This window comes from Mauremys mutica, chromosome 10 (assembly GCF_020497125.1).
Source record: "Mauremys mutica isolate MM-2020 ecotype Southern chromosome 10, ASM2049712v1, whole genome shotgun sequence".
NCBI lineage: Eukaryota > Metazoa > Chordata > Testudines > Geoemydidae > Mauremys > Mauremys mutica.
The window spans coordinates 58,381,345-58,400,392 of record NC_059081.1 but is presented as its reverse complement, the minus strand read 5'-3'; the positions used below and the strand labels follow the sequence as shown (position 1 = coordinate 58,400,392).

The following is a 19,048-nucleotide window of genomic DNA, read 5'->3' as shown; positions in this document are numbered from 1 at the left end:
AAAGCAGTGACAACCTTCACGGGTAATAAACATCAGGATTTCTAGCACTGTAATAATCATACATATTTTTCACTTTACCATCCGGGTATCAGGAGCAACAAGACTTGTAAGTAAGGCCCTGTGTACTCTGCCCCTAAGATCTGGGGCAACACCAGGATTTTGTAACTGATTAGTTCTATACTGCACACTACCTTTTATGCAGATTTTTCTATCAACAACCCACAACTGTGCCATTGAACAGGTCACAGTAGGAAGCGGAGGGTTTGGTAGCTGGCTCTGGTTCCGAGGAAGGAATGTGAGATGGTTTGGGGTTTTGACATCTCAGAGACAAGTGAGGATTTAGAATATAAACCTAATGCAGCTCCTCTATACTTCCCCCCTTTCAGACAAGGACTGGAGAATACATGCACATGTTTGGGGGCCATTGGGAATGTGAACTCCCAGCGACCCTTATAATAAGCAGCTGCCTCACTTGCCAAAGCAACCAACAGTGAATAAGCACATCAACTGGATGTTTCTATAAATAAGATCAGTAGGGCAACAGTTTATATTTTTGTGTCTGCTTTCATAGTTGATACCCCACTGAGACAAGAAGAAGTGTGCACACCTGAGTGCAGTTTCAGGCTGTCCAGCTGCAGAGCAGACAACATCCTATCAGCTTATATTCAGCTCACATCTGAAAGTTTCTCTTTCCAGCTCTGAACTAGAAACTTTTTTCTAATGAAAGCTCATAATCTGCAGCACAATCCATGGCTACAGGACCACAAAATACAGAGGCCCCTCTTCATAACATCTCAGCAGAATAAAACCAAATTAGAGAAGCAAAGTCAGTTTTCACCTTTATGACACCGCCGAGTTTGGCATCTGCTATGGCCAACTGTTCATGGGCATCTTTTGCCACTATCTTCTTTAGAATCTTCTTCAAGTTCTTGCTGAGCTTGCCCTCTACCAGAGCTGTGGATGCTGTAGAGGGCAGAAGAGAATGAAGATGCGGCTAAACAAACAAAAACAAAACTTTCTAAAATCTAACAGGTACTCAAAATACCATGTCCAACTTGATACACCAGGCTGTACACTTATATTCACACCTCTGCAAGCTACTATACTAACCAAAATTGCACTTGAAATATTTTGACCCTGAAGTTGTTTAAATGAATGTTGTAAAATGTTAGCACATTTCCTGTTCTTAATTTGAGAATATTTCTCCTCTAATTTTTCCCTCCTCCCTATATATGGAAAATCACCAGGATTGACTCTTAGTTCTGCCAACTTTGTTAAAGATAACAGTCCACCAATTTTAGAGATGTACGGAACATCCCCAGAAGCAACTTTAAGAAGATTTAGCATATAATTGAGTTACCCAATCCCTTTTCAGACCCCCTGAAGTCATACATCACTAGCTCCCACCACAGGCAATAGTTCTATATATACTCTCTTATGATGATGTTGCAATATTCATGAAAGTCCACTGAAGCATGAAGCCAACTTGTGGGAATGGCAGAAGTCAGACACAGCCCTTTTTAAGGTATGTGATGTGGATTTGAGGAGTTTTAAAAGAATCTTTATTTTGAAGTATAAATAAATCTGTAAAAGCGTCACAAACCCACATGACATATTTTAAGAGGTCACTTATGCAACTCCCTTGACAAGTTAACTCCACGCTCCATTGACCTCTGGGATTGGTACATTTCCAGCCTGGAGTGTGAAGCAGAACCCAGTGACCCATTATTTCAAAAAATCTGAAAGAAAGAAATAGAAGAACAAATATAACTGCTGTGATAAATGCCCTCTCACCCTTGCTATTTGGGACATTAGCTATGTAACCTTAAATCTGACAGATAGTTCTTAAACCATTTGATATTTAAATAATGCTTAGCTACATATTATCAGTTATCTTCAAAACAATTTACAAATCCATCCTAGCAATAATCATGTGAGCTGGGTAATTTAAGTATCCCTGATTTCACAGATTCCTCAACTGAGGTAGAGAAACTGGGTGATTTGCCCAAGTCACAGAGCTTCTTCTGTATCACAGTAACAGAACCCAGGAATTCCTGGCACCCAGTGCTATAACAAGGCCACACTCACCCTAGACAGCGGGCACAAATGTACGTGGGAAAAAACAGTAATTTCAATCTCAGTTATGATTTCATTATCCCATGTTCAAAGGTGGTCTCCTTTCCTGTACTTTCCTTGTTTTGTTTTTATACTTGTGATCCCAACAACTCTAATGTAGTGAGACTCGTCATTTGGCCAAAATGCTACATTTGACATTTATCAACTGATTTTATTGTTATGGAGACACAAAAACACTCCATTCAAGAACAGGAGTCAGGCTACCCCTAAATAACTATAAGCCTATGTTCTTCTATCACTTCAGTTCAGATTATTCAGAGCTTATAATGCTTTTGTGCTTAATTCCTAAGAATCACTCAAGTGGCAGGTTTTGCATGTGATTACAAATAATTCAGGAATTCATGATGTTAAGATAAATAGGCATTTATCGAATACACAAACATCTCCATGATACATCTCCATGAAGTGCAGAGTAAATAGCCCTAATGTATCTATTACTAGCATTTTATCTGTTGTCTCAGTGGTAGTGACGAAATGTTGAATCAAATCATTAGAATTCAGTATTAACACCAATGCATCATTGACAACAGGGTTCTATTCACTACTGATTTGTGCACTCATGACCATAAACACAGGAGCAAATAACTAGATTTCAATATTTTTATCTAGTGTCCAGAAGCACAGCAGCTGCCTGAGAAAACAAATACTTATATTCTTTGTTCTGAAGCACCTGTAATCTAAAAGATAAACAATGAAGAAATAATAAGAGGGTGAGAGGACAGTATGGGGCATATAATGAAAGTATGCGATTGGTTCTTTTCAGAAAGAACCAAGCTGCAAAGTTCAGAGTTAACTTTCTCATCTTTACTTACCAGCAAGGGCTTCTGTTGTGTCCTGAAACTTTTCAAAGTGTTTCAACTTCACTCTAGGGGAAAGGAAATTTATTTTTACATTCAAGTTTACAATAGAGTAGCCCTGTCCTTCCCTCTTCCTTTATGATGCATAGCATCTGTCTTAACTTCCCAAACTCCCATCATAAATAACAGGTCTCTACTTCCCTAGAACATCACAGGAGGCTGAAGTTTGATTTTCAGATCTCCCAACCTCCAAATGAAGGGAAAGGAAGTCCAAGTCTTGGAACTATACATCAGCTTTCAGACTCATTATTTCATCACCCAAGTCTCCCAAAGATCTTGCTAGAGACCTCCAAAGAGGTGAGAAATCAAGATCTAATATTTCTAATGAAAAAATACAAACAAAAAAATTGAAAAAAACATAAGACCATCTTTTTGTTTTGCAATTCATATTTAAGACACCAACTATTCAGATTTGAACACTACTCCTTTGATTAACTAGTAAAAGCAAGGAATATACTGCCTCTACTATAGCAGAGCACCAGCTCTACTAGAGTTGGGGTTACAAAACTCTTTCTGTTTCCAGGTGACTCTTCCAAGAGCTCTACAATCCAGTTACTTGGATTTCCTTGAAATGTACAGACTCTCATGGAGGCACAGGGCATACATCCAAATTTGGGGTCATTTGACCAAGGAATTTCTGAGATCAGACCCCCCAAAACAACTTTTTTTAAAGTTAAAAGATTTTACTTTTTTTCTGTTTTGCTTTTGCACGGCACCCACTACCCCTTGGAGAAGCAATATTGAAAACAGCATATGAAAAAGTTTGTCTCTTCAGATAGGCACATCCCTAACACTCACAAAGCCAAATGGATTACACTGCACATGTGCAAACGAGGACTCACAAAACCTGTATGAGTCAAGGGGATGTATTACAGTCATCAAACCTGAGCAACACCCTGGCACTGGACATTTTAATTTGGCCGTGATGAAAACTGGGGGAAAATGAAGGCATGTACCTACAATCTGTGTTTTTTGTTTTGTTTTTTTTATTTGGAGGAAACAATCTGAGAATAGCAGAAAATTCAGAAGGTTCTCAACCCATTTTTTAAAAGAAAACAAATTGTACATACAAATGTTCGCTTGGATGGGGAATTATGCGATAAGGAGTCTGGGACTGCAGGGAGGGGAGAGAGGATAATGGGGCAGGAATAAATGGGTGGCAGAGCAAGTGGGAAGGATATGGGGTGAGAACACAAGATGGCCCCACATTTTCCCTTCCTATGTGTGAGCCAGAATCCACGGTGTCCAACTCCTCCCTGCCCCTCCACATGAGCAGACATCTGGGGAAACCCTGCCCTTCTGGGTGAGAAACTGAGAACAGCCATGCTGGGAGCATGCACCAAGAATACACTATTGAGGCTGAAAGGCAAGGGGTGGAGAACAGGCACACTAAATGCATATCACTGGCTCTGGGGAAAGGATATGAGAACACCGACTGACATCCATGTGTGTATGGAAGGATTTTCTATTCCCCATCAGTTTACCAGGTCCAAGTAGCCTATGGACAGTTCCCAGCTACATCAGCTGTGTCACCTCCCCAGGCCCAACTTCCTCCTCCTGGTGTAATCTTCCTCTCTGTTATCTAAAGAGTTGTGCTTAAGAAGCCATCCCGACCCAGGACAATTATCTCCAGACCTAGATTTTTGACTCTAGTCCAATTCTGATTAATCTGTGTCAGAAAAAGCTGTATTATCTGTAACAGAAGCAAGGTCACAGATAAAGCTACCCTCTCTTAACTTACTAAATTGCACATGCGTCATCTCCAACAGCAGCTCAAGGCTTATGCTGCAAGGCTGAGTGAGACAAACATCTTTTCAGAAACATTGGAATTTCATAACTGGATCAGACCAAAGCCATGTAGGCTAGTATCCTGTCTGACAGTTGTCAGCATCAGACATTTCAGAGGAAGGTGTAAAAAGCCTGCAGTGGGCAGACGTAGGATACTCTGCCACAGCCACACTCACCCATGTTAGCTTTCACCCTGATCTCTAATACTGAGACTAGCTTAACCCCTGAAGACAGAAGTTTAATATACCTTCCAAAAGTTTGTCAAACTCAGAATATTCTTTATATTCATATAAATGTCCAATCCCTTTTAGAACGTTAAGTTTTCAGCTTCAACGCCTTCATGTGGCAATGAGTTTCACAGTTTAATTACACATTGTGAGGAAAAGCATTTCCTTTTATCAGTTCTGAATCTCCCATCCCTTGTTCTTGGGTCAGATCGTTCTTCTAATATTTAAAAGCTGTGAACTATACTGAAAAACAAAGCAGGGCCTTGCTCCTTGATCTGAACATGCAGTCATCTTCCAAAGCCAGGCTGCTAGCCCTTCAAACTACTTACATTTTATTTGCCTTTTCAGGTGTTTCAAATTCTCTCCATAAACTGTCAACTTCCTGAAGTTTCTTCTCATCCAGGACCTGTGGATAAAAAACAGAATCATTAAACCAGCGTTGAAAGATGTTTGGGATCATTGTTCGGTATAGAACCCCTGACCCCACTTTTTATGGTGTGTCCTGCCTGAAAGCTGATGTTAATGGAGTTAATGGGCTAGCTCTTAGCCATCCAGTCTGTGACCACTACTTACCATTTTCTCTCCAGTTCTGCCCCACCAATATCTGACCATATTAACAGCCTTTTACTTTCAGCAGGAACACAGCTGTATTGTATTGTTTTTCACCCCCAATAAAGGCAGGCCCTCTCTGAACATCTGCATTCTCTCTCTCTCTCTTTTTAAGAACCAGGCTTAGTAGTATCTGTCTCATCCCCAGTGACCTGGGACCAAACTTACTACCTCTTTGTGAACACACCAGCTGATCAGGGACACTACCACCAATGGGAAAATACAAAAACAAGTCACCTTCATAAAGACCCTCAAGTTCCTTGAGGAAGAAAGAGGCTACTTCTAAAACAGAGCTCCCCCTCATTGCAGTACAGTGCATCCATACCAATACAGCCTCAAGAGTAAATTTTCAAGATGTTACACTTGGTTAACAGACTGATATTTCAGCGTGCTGTCCAAAAAATAAATCCTTTAGTGGGTAGAGGTGGGTTGAGATTAGTTATACTACTCCACCGTATTCTGCGTTCACTTAATTTGCAGTGCACTAAGGCCTGGTCTACACTACAATGTTTCTCCTGCCAATGTAACTTGCCCACTACCCTGACCTAATAACTATTTCCACGAGAGGCATAGCACTTAGGTCAACGTAGTTAGGGAGATGCAGTGTCTACGTAGACAATGTATTACTTACGTTGCCTGTTGGCTGTCAGGCTCACAGCTGGAGCCACCCCACCTCTCACCCCATGGCTGACAGTGCTGGGCTCATGGCTGAAGCCCTGCTGTTGGAGGGCTCCAGCGATGAGCCTGTCAGCCCTGGGGAAAGGGGGAATCCAGCAGCGAGCCCCGTGCAGGCCTGATAGCTCAGGCTATCAACCCCCCACACTACCGCCTAAAATTGGGGCAAGCACTTCAGGTGAGGACATGCACCACCAACAGGAGGGTAGTGTGGATATGAAAAACTGCAGCAATTAATGTGGTGGCTGTACGTTGACCTATTTTAGGTCAACAATTTTGTAGTGTAGACAAGGCCTAAGAATTCTTAGTAAAATGCAAAGGAGTATTGTACTAATCTTTTTCAAAGCTATAAATGTGGTTCTTTGTACCATGTTCAAAAACCATCGTGATTTGTCCCCACAAATCAAATACAGCACAACTACAATTTAACACAGAAGGAATGCTGAAATCATTCTGGTTATCGTGCAAATGAGCAAGCCACTTCGCTTCCTCACAAATTTCTAAATCCAGACCAAGTCGGTTCTTTTGAACTGTATTTTTTTTTTTTAAAACTTAACTATTAGCTAAACAAGTAAACACAGTAACACATTTCCCACAGAGCTATCAAGCAAAACAAGCCTCTGGGGCAGCTAATAACTTCCCTTACCTTATTGCAGTGGTCCCCAAACTTTTTACCTTGCACCCTCCCTTACCCGTCTGCGCCCCCCTGAGCCAGGAGTGAGGAATGCAGCCAGGGGCTGAGGCCTACAGCTGGACACAGAGTCAGAGGATCCCCGGGCACGGGGTGGGCAGCCAAGACCCTGGGCATACAGCTGGGAGTGGATCCCTGGGTGTGGGGCTGGCAGATGGGACCAAGAACAGAGCTGGATGGTGCTCCCTCCATCCCTGTCATCTGTGAGGGCTGGTCTGGGACCCAACTATGCCCCCCCCCCCCCAATGTTACTCTGCGCCCTCCTAGGGAGTTGTGCCCCACAGGTTGAAATCCTCTATTGAGTCCCCCAATTCCAATTCCTCCTCCTTATTCAGAACTGAACGTTTAAAACAGTGGTTTTCAGTTTTTTCGTTTACGGATGGCTAAAACATGTCAAATGGAGGTGCAGACCCCTTTGGAAATTCAGCCTGTGGTCCACAGACCCCTACCATAGAAGTCTTAGGCTGAAAACTGACTAACCAGAATTCAACTATAAACGTTGCAAGTGCTCAGCAAGGCATTTGACACGGAGTGAGAAAGGGCGCTAAACTGTGGGCTTCTATGGTGGTAACCACACTTCTGGGGTATTCACGTACATCTGACTGATGAGAGCACCAGAATGCCTTTTCTGGGATCTGAAATCTGAAAGAGCGCCACCATGGCTTAACAATGAAGTAAAAGAAGCAGTGAGAGGCAAAAAGGCATCCTTTAAAAAGTGGAAGTTAAGTCCTAATGAGGAAAATAGAAAGGAGCATAAACTCTGGCAAATGAAGTGTAAAAATATAATTAGGAAGGCCAAAAAAGAATTTGAAGAACAGCTAGCCCAAAACGCAAAAAGTAATAGCAAAAAAATTGTTAAGTACATCAGAAGCAGGAAGCCGGCTAAACAATCAGTGGGGCCACTGGATGATTGAGAAGCTAAAGGAGCTCTCAAGGGCGGTAAGGCCATTGTGGAGAAACTAACTGAATTCTTTGCATCGGTCTTCTTGGCTGAGGATGTGAGGGAGAGTCTCAAACCTGAGCCATTCTTTTTAGGTGACAAATCTGAGGAATTTTCACAGACTGAGGTATCATTAGAGGAGGTTTTGGAACAAACTGATAAACTAAACAGTAATAAGTCACCAGGACCAAAGGAACTCAAATGTGAAATTGCAGAACAGATTTAAAGCTTATTAGAGAATATTTAAAAAATAAACGATACGAAGCGTTTGAAGCGTCAGTTACTGTGTCATTGGGGGGTAACGTACAGGTTGTAGGGGGATGTTAGCGTTTTGGTGTTAGACAGCACATACCATATACAGTCTGTCATGTCCCCAATGCGGGGTATACGGTGGGTGAGTTCAAGGTACAGCCAACAAACAGTGAGGTTACATCACTCATACAAACAGGTTACAGACAGTCATGGGCATGAATAAGCGGGCTGAATAATGGGGCTAGGACGACCCTCACATGGTGGAGTTCGGTTGGGTGGGTTCAGGGCTTAGGGGATAGAGTCCAACAGGGGGGTCCACAGGTCTCCTCTCCCCTGCGGGTGCACAGAGTCACGCCCGCTCACTCCTGGTATTGACGGTGGCCGGTGATGTGCTCCGTGTAAATGTCTCTGGACCAGCGAATAGTGTCTGAGACCATTAGGCATCTCATGAGCGGCGCGTAGCGACGGCCCACCCCACAGGTCTGAAGCACGCGTTCATTGCAAGGGTCCCAGGCGCCCAGGGCCCCAACAACTAAATGTAGTCTGTAACCTATAATTTAAATCAGCTTCTGTACCAAATGACTAGAAGATAGCTCATGTGGGGCCAATTTTTAAAAAGGGCTCCAGAAGTGATCCCAGCAATTACAGGCCGGTGAGCCTGACTTCAGAACTGGGCAAACTGGTTGAAACAATAGTAAACAACAGAATTATCAGACGCATAGATGAACATAATTTGTTGAGGAAGAATCAACATGGTTTTTGTAAAGGGAAATCATGTCTCACCAATCTACTAGAATTCTCTGAGGGGGCGGGGGTCAACAAGCATGTGGACAAGAGGGGTCTAAGCAGATATAGTGTACTTAGATTTTTCAGAAAGCCTTTGACAAGGTCCCTCACCAAAGGCTCTTCAGCAAAGTAAGCCAACCTGGGATAAGAGGGAAGGTCCTCTCATGGATTGGTAACTGGTTAAAAGATAGGAAACTAAGGACAGGAATAAATGGTCAGTTTTCAGAATGGAGAGAAGCAAATAGTGGAATCCAGGGGTCTGTACTGGGACCTGTCCTATTCAATATATTCATAATGATCTGGAAAAAGAGATAAACAGTGAGGTGGCAAAATGTGCAGATGATACAAAAATGCTCAAGATAGTTAAGTCGCAGGCAGACCTGAAGAGCACAAAAGGATCTCTCAAAACCGGGTGACTGGGCAACAAAATGGCAGATGAGATTCAATGTTGATAAATGAAAAGTAATGCACATTGGAAAACATAATCCCAACTATACATATAAAACGATGGGGTCTTAATTGGCTGTTACCACTTGGAGTCATTGTGGATAGTTCTCTGAAAACATCCACCCAATATGCAGTGCAGCAGTCAAAAAAGCAAACAGAATGCTGGGAATTATTCAGAAAGGGACAGATAACAGGACAGAAAATATCATATTGTCTCTATATAAATCCATGGTATGCCCACATCTTCAATACTGCGAGCAGATGTGGTTGACCCATCTCAAGAAAGATATATTGGAACTGGAAAAGGTTCAGAAAAGGGCAACAGAAATGATTAGGGGTATGGAATGGATGCCAAATGAGGAGAGATTAATAAGACTGTGATTTTTCATCGTGGAAAAGAGACAATTAAGGATGGATATGATAGAGGTCTATAAAATCATGACTGGTGTGGAGAAAGTAAATAAGGAAGTGTTATTTACTCCTCATTAACACAAGAACATGGGGTAACCAGGTGAAATTAATAGGCAGCAGGTTTAAAACAAACGAACAGAAGTAATTTTTTCACACAAAGCACAGTCAAGATGTGGAACTTCTTGCCAGAGGATGTTGTGAAGGCCAAGACTATAACAGGGTTCAAAAAAGAACTAGGGAAGTTCATGGAGGATGGGTCCATCAATGGCTATTAGCCATGATGGACAGGGATGGTGGCCCTAGCCTCTGTATACCAGAAGCTGGGAATGAGTGGTGATTACCTGTTCTGTTCATTCCCTTTCAGGCCCGACATTGGCCACTGTCAGAAGACAGGATACTGGGCTAGATGAACCTTTGGTCTGACCCAATATGGCTGTTCTTATGAAACTTCATTTTCATAGTCACCTATGGTTGACCCCTTTACACATAGTCTGCAGACTCCCAGGGCTCCACGGACCAAAGGTTGAAAACCACTAATTTAAACAACGCCCTGGCCCTGTGGAGTTTGGGATTTCTATATCATTTTACAGGCAGACAATGCAGTCCTAGCAGCAACAGCACAATCAAGAACATCTAGAGAAGGAAGCAGCAGCGAAGTAAAGCAAATGGTAAAATCAGCTAAGAAGTTCTACTTCAGACTATCGCAAAACGAATATCATAAAATAATCTAAAATACTCTAGGGTGGGTATTTTTGGTTGAATCCTGCTGGTGGCATTTTCCAAAATTAATTGGGGGCAGGGGGTATAGCTCAGGGGTTTGAGGACAAAAAAACCTGTCAAGGACAGTACTTGGTCCTGTTAGTGAAGGCAAGGGACTGACTCAATGACCTTCAAGGTCCCTTCCAGTTCTATGAGATAATAATAATAATAATAATATATGGAAATATTCCTATTAGTTTATTTAATACCGGGTGACTTCCCTCCTTTCATTAAAAATTTCTTTTCTATACTCAGACTTTGTGCTTGTAAGAGGGGAAGTATTGCCTCTTAGAAGCATTCAAGGGATGGTGTGTAATTTTCCCATGTTACTGGTTTTGTGCTGTATTGTTGAAAAGGAATCCCTAGATATTAAACCTGGCCCTGGTTGCTGCTGACTCCACCTGGCAAACAGGTTACAGACTACACCAGTTCAGCAGCATGGCACATCAGCCTATCTATGCTTATGTCATGATAGGGTTGTGTGTCCAGTGAAAGATGTGGGAACTGAATCTTTGCTTTTCAAGTACAGCGGATGAATTCTCCCAATTTCAGCCAGCATGCAAATACACATGTACACCAGTCAAGCCAAGCATTTTACATAAACAATAGCAGACAAAATTAAATCCAACACATCTTATAAATACAGTATTTAAAATATATTACTGTATGTAAATGCTGTTACATTTGCCTCAGTCCTTTCACTTAGGAACTATAATCATGATAGCAATTACAACAAATGCTAAAATTTCCAGGAATAGATGCAATGTGAGCACAGTTAGGGGGAAAATCATTGAGGACTACTTAGGGGTAAATACCACAGTCTTTTTTGACACAGATTAACACAGCTACCATGCTGAAACCTAACACGTACAATTACACTTAGGCAAAGCGCCAGTGTGGTCAAAGCCCCAGCGCTGTCCGTTATTCCCCACAGGGAGGTGGAGTACGGACAGCGCGGGGAGAGCTCTCTCCCAGCGCTGGCGCTTTGACTACACTTAGCGCTTCAAAGCGCTGCCGCGGCAGCGCAAGTGTAGCCACAGCCGGAGTCAAACAGAATACTGTATCAAACCTCATACCTAAACGAACCGCTGCAGGGTTAGGAAGGAATTTATCCCTGCACTACACTGCATGAGTGGTTACGTCCCTTTTACCCCGCCAGAAGGGTCCACCAATTGCCGCTGCAACAGGCAGCGGTCAGACCTACCCTCCAAGGTGCCACGCGAGGCAGACAACAATTTCGTGGCGCAGGGAGCGAGAGTAAATCCTCCCTTTCCTGTGCTAAGCTGCTCCCGCCGCCTGCACCCCTGGGGCAAGCCAGAGAGACGAGACTCCGCACCTGAGCCAGGCCAACTCCTCCCAGACCCCGCTCCCCAGCTCGGTATCGGCGCTAGGCTCGGGGCGCCAGGCCCAGCTCGTGAGGGCCCAGCCTGGGCAGGGCGACCAGGCGGACGGAGACCGGGCTCTCGCCACAGCCACGTGGGTGGGCGCCAGAGCCCGGGCACGGCGAGCGCCCCCTCCCCCGCGCTGCTGCCGCAGAAAGGGCCGCGAGAGCTACGGGCCCGGCCGGGGAACGGCGAGGCGGCGGCGGCCTACCCCTGCCCCCGCCTCACCTTGAAGACGGCGTATCCGGCCGCGGTCTCGAATAGCACCAGCATGGCGGGCAGAGGCGCGGGGCCGGGTCAGCGAGAGTCGGTCACGGCCGTGGCCGCAGCGGCGCCGGGGAGCGCGGCAGGACAGGGCCACCACGTGCGGGAAGAGGAGCCCAGCTCCCAGCAGCAAGACGCAGCGCGCACGGCGAACCGGAAGTGAGGAGACCGGAAACTGTCGGGCCTCGCCAGAACGCGGGGGCGGAACTCAGCGGATGGCGGGGCGGGGCCGTGAGGAGAGGGCGGGGGGCCGGGCTCGGCGCGTGACGCGGCGGGGCCGTGAGGAGAGGGCGGGGGGCCGGGCTCGGCGCGTGACGCGGCGGGGCCGTGAGGAGAGGGCGGGGGGCCGGGCTCGGCGCGTGACGCGGCGGGGCCGGGCTCGGCGCGTGACGCGGCGGGGCCGTGAGGAGAGGGCGGGGGGCCGGGCTCGGCCCGTGACGCGGCGGGGCCGTGAGGAGAGGGCGGGGGGCCGGGCTCGGCGCGTGACGCGGCGGGGCCGGGCTCGGCGCGTGACGCGGCGGGGCCGTGAGGAGAGGGCGGGGGGCCGGGCTCGGCGCGTGACGGGGCGGGGCCGTGAGGAGAGGGCGGGGGGCCGGGCTCGGCGCGTGACGCGGCGGGGCCGTGAGGAGAGGGCGGGGGGCCGGGCTGTGAGAAAGGGGCTGGCTCAGCCTTGCTCAAACTTGGCTGTTGATCGCAGGGCTCCTGGCAGCGCAGGGCTGGCCGGGGGATGAAGGGGGAAGCCTTAGCAGGCTGTTGTAAGGAAGAAGTGAGAAGTAATTTTTCCATGTTACTCTGCGCTGATTAGGTCTGAGTTGGAATATTGTGTCTTGTTCTAGGTGCCACATTTCAGGAAAGATGTGGACAAATTAGAGAAAGTTCAAAGAAGAGCAACAAAAATGATTAAAGGTCTAGAAAACGAGCTATGAGGAAAGATTCAAAAGACAGGGTTTGTTTAGTCTGGCGAAGAAGGGACATGATAACCGTTTTCAACTACATAAAAGGTTGTTACAAGGAGGCTGGTGAAATTTTTTTTGCGTTAATGTCTGAAGATAGGCCAAGCAGCAATGGGCTTAACTTGCACCAAGGGAGGTTTTGGTTGAACATTAAGAAAAACTTCTTAACTGTCAGGATAGTTAAGCACAACAAATTGCCTTGGGAGATTGTGAAATCTCCATCACTGGAGGTTTTTAAGAACAGGTTAGACAAATACTTGTCAGGGATGCGCTAGTTATTACTTAGTCCTGCTTTGAGTGCAGGGGACTGGACTAGATAACCTCTCAAGGTCATCCCTGCCAGTTCTACACTTCTGTAATTGTATAAGCCAGTGGGGCTTTCTTGGAGGGGCACAGTTACATTCCTCCAGAGCCCCCAAGCTGTTGGGAAGCTCATGTAACTGATATCACTGGTCATTTCTGCAGGTGACTACGTTGTATTTTATCAGGGCTGTTTGAACCCCTGCCCCTTCCTGCCCCCCAGAATGTCCTGGGGGTTAATAAGCTGCAGGATATACCTACAACTCAAATCAGCGTAGAAGCTGTCTCTAGATCAGAGTTGCTGAATTGTTTGGATTTCCGGTTGGTGAGACAATCCAGGTTTACGTTTTCACTCTTGCTCGTAGACCTGTCTTGTGCTCTAGGCTTATGAGGTTCATAGAAAATGTACTCTGACACCTTTATTTTTTATTAAGACAGAGGAAGTGATCTGTTCTTAGTAGTCCCCCTATTTTGACCACTTGTATCAGATGCTTAGACCATGCTCTAATAGAAAAGAAAGTGCTGATATAGTTCTCTCTACCCCAAAACACAATCAGCCAATGATTCTGCACTCCCATCTGCTTTCCCCTTTCTAGTCTTCCCTGGTTCCTTCTCTCACCTCTTTCTTTAGCCCAAACCAATCTCCTCTGCAACTGTCTGTGCTCTGGAGTATGACTGTTGGCTTCTTCTCATCTACCTCTATCCTGGTGGGCTCCAGGATCTTCATCCAGCAAGTCTGGCCTTAGTGTCTTCTGCCCTGTTGGAAAATGGCACCCCAGCACAAGAACTTAAGCAGGCTCAATTGGCCTTCAGCTCTCTGGTGTCTTAAGTGTTGGATCTGAACTGGTTTGACATTGGTCTCCTCTGTCCCCACACCTGGGGTGGGTTTTCAGTTGTAGGGCCTTTCTGTCCATTCATATACTGGCTGGAATCCATCCTGAAAGCAAAAGAAATCCTTAGGGAGGACAGAAAGGCCATTAGCACCTGGAGAAGTGCTGGTAGGGTATACTGAGTATTCTGGCTCAAGTTGAGCTCTGCACTTAAGGCCATTGTAAGATGGTTTTAAGATAAATGGGTTAGTTTTCTGTAGCTTTTGTAGACTGTAGGTGGTTAAGCAAATGTAACAGGGCCTTGAGAATAACAAGTTAGAAAGTGTCATCTAGCAAGACAAGATCTGGAGAGGATGCTGAACTTGGAATATTGCTAATAAGATAAAAAGGAGTTTCTGGAAAAGGGGGCCTCTCAACTATAAGAAATTATTACAAAGTGGTTCTAATAGACAAAGAGAAGTTGTCTTATGATGTGATAAACTTATAGTAACCTCCAACATACCAGTGTTATCTTAAAATATGGGCTTGTGTAAGAAAGTGAACCTAGCTTTAAGATCCATAAATTTAGGATCATTTGAAAGAAAGAGGCCTCACTGTCATATTTTGATTCAGCCAAGGCCAAGAAAGAGGTCAACCACAAACTGGCCAAAACCTGTTTTTTATAAAGGTCAGTAAGATATAACTTGTTTGTTACACTGTATAAAAGAACCAGGCTTGCTAGGAGTATTTATCTGATTCTTTCTGATATGCTAGAACAAGCCAGGATAAGAGGGTTATCTCTGGGATTTATCCTTTTGTGAGTATTCTCATCAAATGCCTATGAATGTTTGTTACTGTTTGGGTGTAGTAACTGCTTATTATTTAGGCTTTTAGACATGTTCAGAGCAAGTGTATAAATACCATTGGGCCTTTAGATTTAATAAAGGAATTGATGGTTAAATTCATGTCTGGTGGTATCCTATATTACTAATATCTATAACAATAATTCCAACAGCCACATAATGACGTTATAGAGCACTGTTAATGCAGAAGGATCCCACAGTGCTATATAAACATTACCAATAGATTTACAAACTATATACAGGATTTTTTTCACCCAGCACTGAAGTGGAGCAACTGTTTAACATTGCACAGCGACATTACATAACAGTTTAAGAAGTCCTTGAAGGAGATGAAACTGAAACTGCAGTTGACATGGATGGGGATTGTGTGTATATTGTGAATGCCATCGATCAGTGTTTCCCAAACTTGGGACGCCGCTTGTGTAGGGAAAGCCCCTGGCGGGCCAGGCCAGTTGGTTTACCTGCCGCATCCGCAGGTCTGGCCGATCGTGGCTCCCACTGGCCGCGATTCGCTGCTCCAGGCCAATGGGAGCTGCTGGAAGCGGCGCGGATTGCGGGACGTACTAGTCCCCAACCGCCTAGGAGCCGGAGCTGCTGCTGGCTGCTTCTGTGGCACAGTGTGGTGTCAGAACAGGTAGGAACTAGCCTGCCTTAGCTGGGCAGAACCACCGATGGGACTTTTAACAGCGTGGTCGGTGGTGCTGACCAGAGCCGCCGTGGCCAGTGCCTTTCATTCTGTGATGACCCCAGTACTGGGTCGCAACCCGCACTTTGAAAATCACTGCCATAGATGGCTCTAATTTGAGGAACTTTATATATTACCCTGAAAAATACCGGTACTTGTGCTATTCTGTTACAGGGGACCAGAACATAACGTCCAAAAACCGAACAGTGTCCTGATCAGTGAAAAAAAAATTACAGAACAAAGCCAGTGGACAGTAGTTTATTTATCAGAAGCTTTTCTTTTATTTTCTCTGGATAGCTAGGAGACTTGGTAATCTCTTTTCCTTTGGGTCTTGCTGTCTAATTAAGAGCCTCTGCATATAGTCTCATTAAAGACAATGGGACTACTTACATGTATATATGTTGGCAGGGCTTTTCTAAAATGCTCATCATCAATGCTGTAGCCCATAGCCACAGAAATAATATTCTGAGATAACTTTTGTCATCAGAAGGTATGTTACAGTTTGTGTTGTTTTGAACTGTGCAGAGAAAAGTAGTTCTTAAATCTTCTACCAACTGCTCCTATAACGCAGTAGTTATAAATGTTTGAGTAACTTCTTACTAAACATTCTACTTCTAAATATTCAAATCACTATCCAGAATGTTATGATTTATTAATATATCATTCATAGTAACAGAATGCTGTCTTTATGTGTTTTACTGCACTAGTCTTGTTAGTTTTATTTGATAACATTTCCATGTCCTCCTGATTTTAACTCTTCGTTTATTTTTCATAACTTAGTAGGTTACTGAACACAGATTCACTTTCCTCTCACTAAAGGAAGAACATTAAAATTAATTTACTCAGCAGTTGTGCACTCACGTGGTATCTCAACTGCATTTCAAGCTGGACAGAAACTGCTTTGCTTTGGAAAGATTACGTACACAGCGTGTGCGCTCTGTTTTTTTATCTTGAAGTTTCAAGAAGGCTTTTTCTTTTCTTTTGGGTTTTGGGAAATGCATTTTCTGACAGTTGTCACAGATCAAATACCACATTTGTTCTTTTTCCCAAGAAACAAAATTTAAATAGAAATATAATGTGTTAATTGATTAAAAAATGCATCTGTACTAGAACACTGCATCCTGGCCCTGCTCCTGGAACTCAGGAAGTTTGAATTATTACCCTGGTCTATGAGTTGAATGTATCACTACAATGAGTTAATTAGAACACTGATTTCAAATATCATGATATAACTACATTCATACCAAGGGGATAGAGTAATTATACTAGCATAGTTAAAGTATTTCAGTTTTTGTATGTAGACAAAGACTAAAGGAGAATCAGCCCTGAATCTCTCTCTAATTTAAATTAGTTTGTGGAAGTACTGAATTCTTAGATCAGGGGTCAGCAGCCTATGGCACGGGTGGTAAAGATTTTTAATGGCACGCTGCAGGGGCAGGGCCTTGGCGGAAGGGACGGTGGTTGAATAGGGGCATATCCCCTCCAGCCCCCTGCCCTGACCCCCCCTCACACACCTCCCAGCCCTCTGCCGTGACCCCCCCCCACAACCCAGCCCTGAGCCCCGCAGCCCTGCACACCCCCCAGGCATGTGTACTAGAAAAGCTTTTTCATTAATATGTGTGTATTAATATTGTTTATTGATTATTTGTAAAATCATAATTAGGGCCCTAGCAAATTTATGGTCCATTGTGGTCAATTTCATGATCATGGGATTTTAAAAATCGCAAATTTAATGATTTCAGCTATTTAAATCTGAAATTTCATGGTGTTGTAATTGTAGGGGTCCTGACCCAGAAAGGAGTTTTGGGGTGGGGGGTTGCAGTACTGCTACCCTTACTTCTGCATTGCTGCTGGGGGCGGCACTACATTCAGAGCTGGGCAGCTGGAGAGCGGCAGCTGCTGGCCAGGAGTCCAGCTCTGAAGGCAGGGCTGCTGCCAGCAGCAGCAGCAGCGCAGAAGTAAGGATGGCATGGTATGGTATTGTCGCCCTTACTTCTGCACTGCTGCCTGCAGAGCTGGGTGCTCCGCCAACAGCTGCTGCTCTCTGGCCACCCAGCTCTGCAGGCAGCAGTGCAGAAGTAATGATGGTATGGTATGGTATTGCCATCCTTCTGCAGTGCTGCTGGTGGGGTGCTGCTTAGAACTGGGCGCCCGGCCAACATCTGCCTTTCTCTAGTGGTCTAGCTCTGAAGGCAGTGCAGAAGAAAGAATGGCAATACCGTGACCCCCTGTTCCCTTTTTGATCAGGACCCCCAATTTGAAATATGCTGGTCTCCCCTGTGAAATCTGTAGGGGGAGACCAGATTTCATTGTCCGAGATGCGTTTTTCATGGCCGTGAATTTGGTAGGACCCAAATCATAATGCTTTTTCAAAATAAGGAAGTTTGCCAGACATGACTGGTTTAAAACATTCTTGTGTGTCACCTACTGGCTTCTTGAGAAAGTGCACCCTCACTCTGCATGATTGCATTTGACCTACTTTCATGTATATTTTGAATAACTGAAAGGCTGAAAATTAAATAAGGGACAAGGGGCCCAAGCCTACAGTCTTTTCTCAGACAAAACTCCCATTGACTTCAGATAGATTATTACCTGAGTAAGGAATGCAGGATTGTGTTCAAGGTACATGGGAACATGTAGGAATTAAAAAATGAAGGGGAAAGAGAGGTTCCAAGTGATGCCTATGCCTGATAAATTGTCAGACACTCACTACTCCATCTAAGGGGATTTGTTTAATCCAGAACTCGATCTGAGTCAGCCTCCATTTGAATTCTTATTTCCTGTTTCTTGAATAAGGAATACATGGTGGGGCCAATAGCCAGAAATCTGGTCAAATTCTGCATAAATAAGGGTCTACTTCTGCAGTCATTCCATGCACAGAACTCCCATTGATTTCAATGGAAATTTTGTATGTGAAAAGACTTTAGCATTGGCTCCTCAAGATTAACAGTTTTCCTTTATATTTTAGTACCTTTAAAAAAAAATACCCAAATGAAACAGTGACACATTATTTAAATAAGAGAAGCAGGTGCCCAGCCTTTACAAAGATCAGGCCCCATAGACAAGTGTGTTTGTGAAGCTGAGATAATTGATGTTTGTAAGGCACTTTGAGATTCACAGATGGAAGCTGCTACAGAAGAGCAAAATATTATGTTAATTTATATTTTTCAGAGAAAAAATTATAGTATTTGAGAGTTTTGATCCCAAGCTGACC

The 19,048-nt window shown here is 44.4% G+C and overlaps 1 protein-coding gene and 1 non-coding gene across 2 annotated transcripts in view; both read right to left on the bottom strand.

The window, feature by feature from the left end:
* Positions 1–12,391, bottom strand: part of NOP58 (NOP58 ribonucleoprotein) — a 35,689-nt gene extending 23,298 nt beyond the window's left edge. The window contains exons 1-4 of the mRNA XM_044978540.1: positions 12,189–12,391; positions 5,338–5,414; positions 2,949–3,001; positions 839–963 (exon numbers count right to left, since the gene is read on the bottom strand). Of these exons, the coding sequence (XP_044834475.1) occupies positions 839–963; positions 2,949–3,001; positions 5,338–5,414; positions 12,189–12,233 (300 nt within the window). The 5' untranslated portion in view covers positions 12,234–12,391. The remainder of the gene's footprint in view (positions 1–838; positions 964–2,948; positions 3,002–5,337; positions 5,415–12,188) is intronic.
* Positions 2,582–2,670, bottom strand: LOC123343471. The gene has a single exon (XR_006572258.1). It is a non-coding gene; the product is annotated as a small nucleolar RNA SNORD70 (small nucleolar RNA).
* Positions 12,392–19,048: the final 6,657 nt, after the last annotated feature.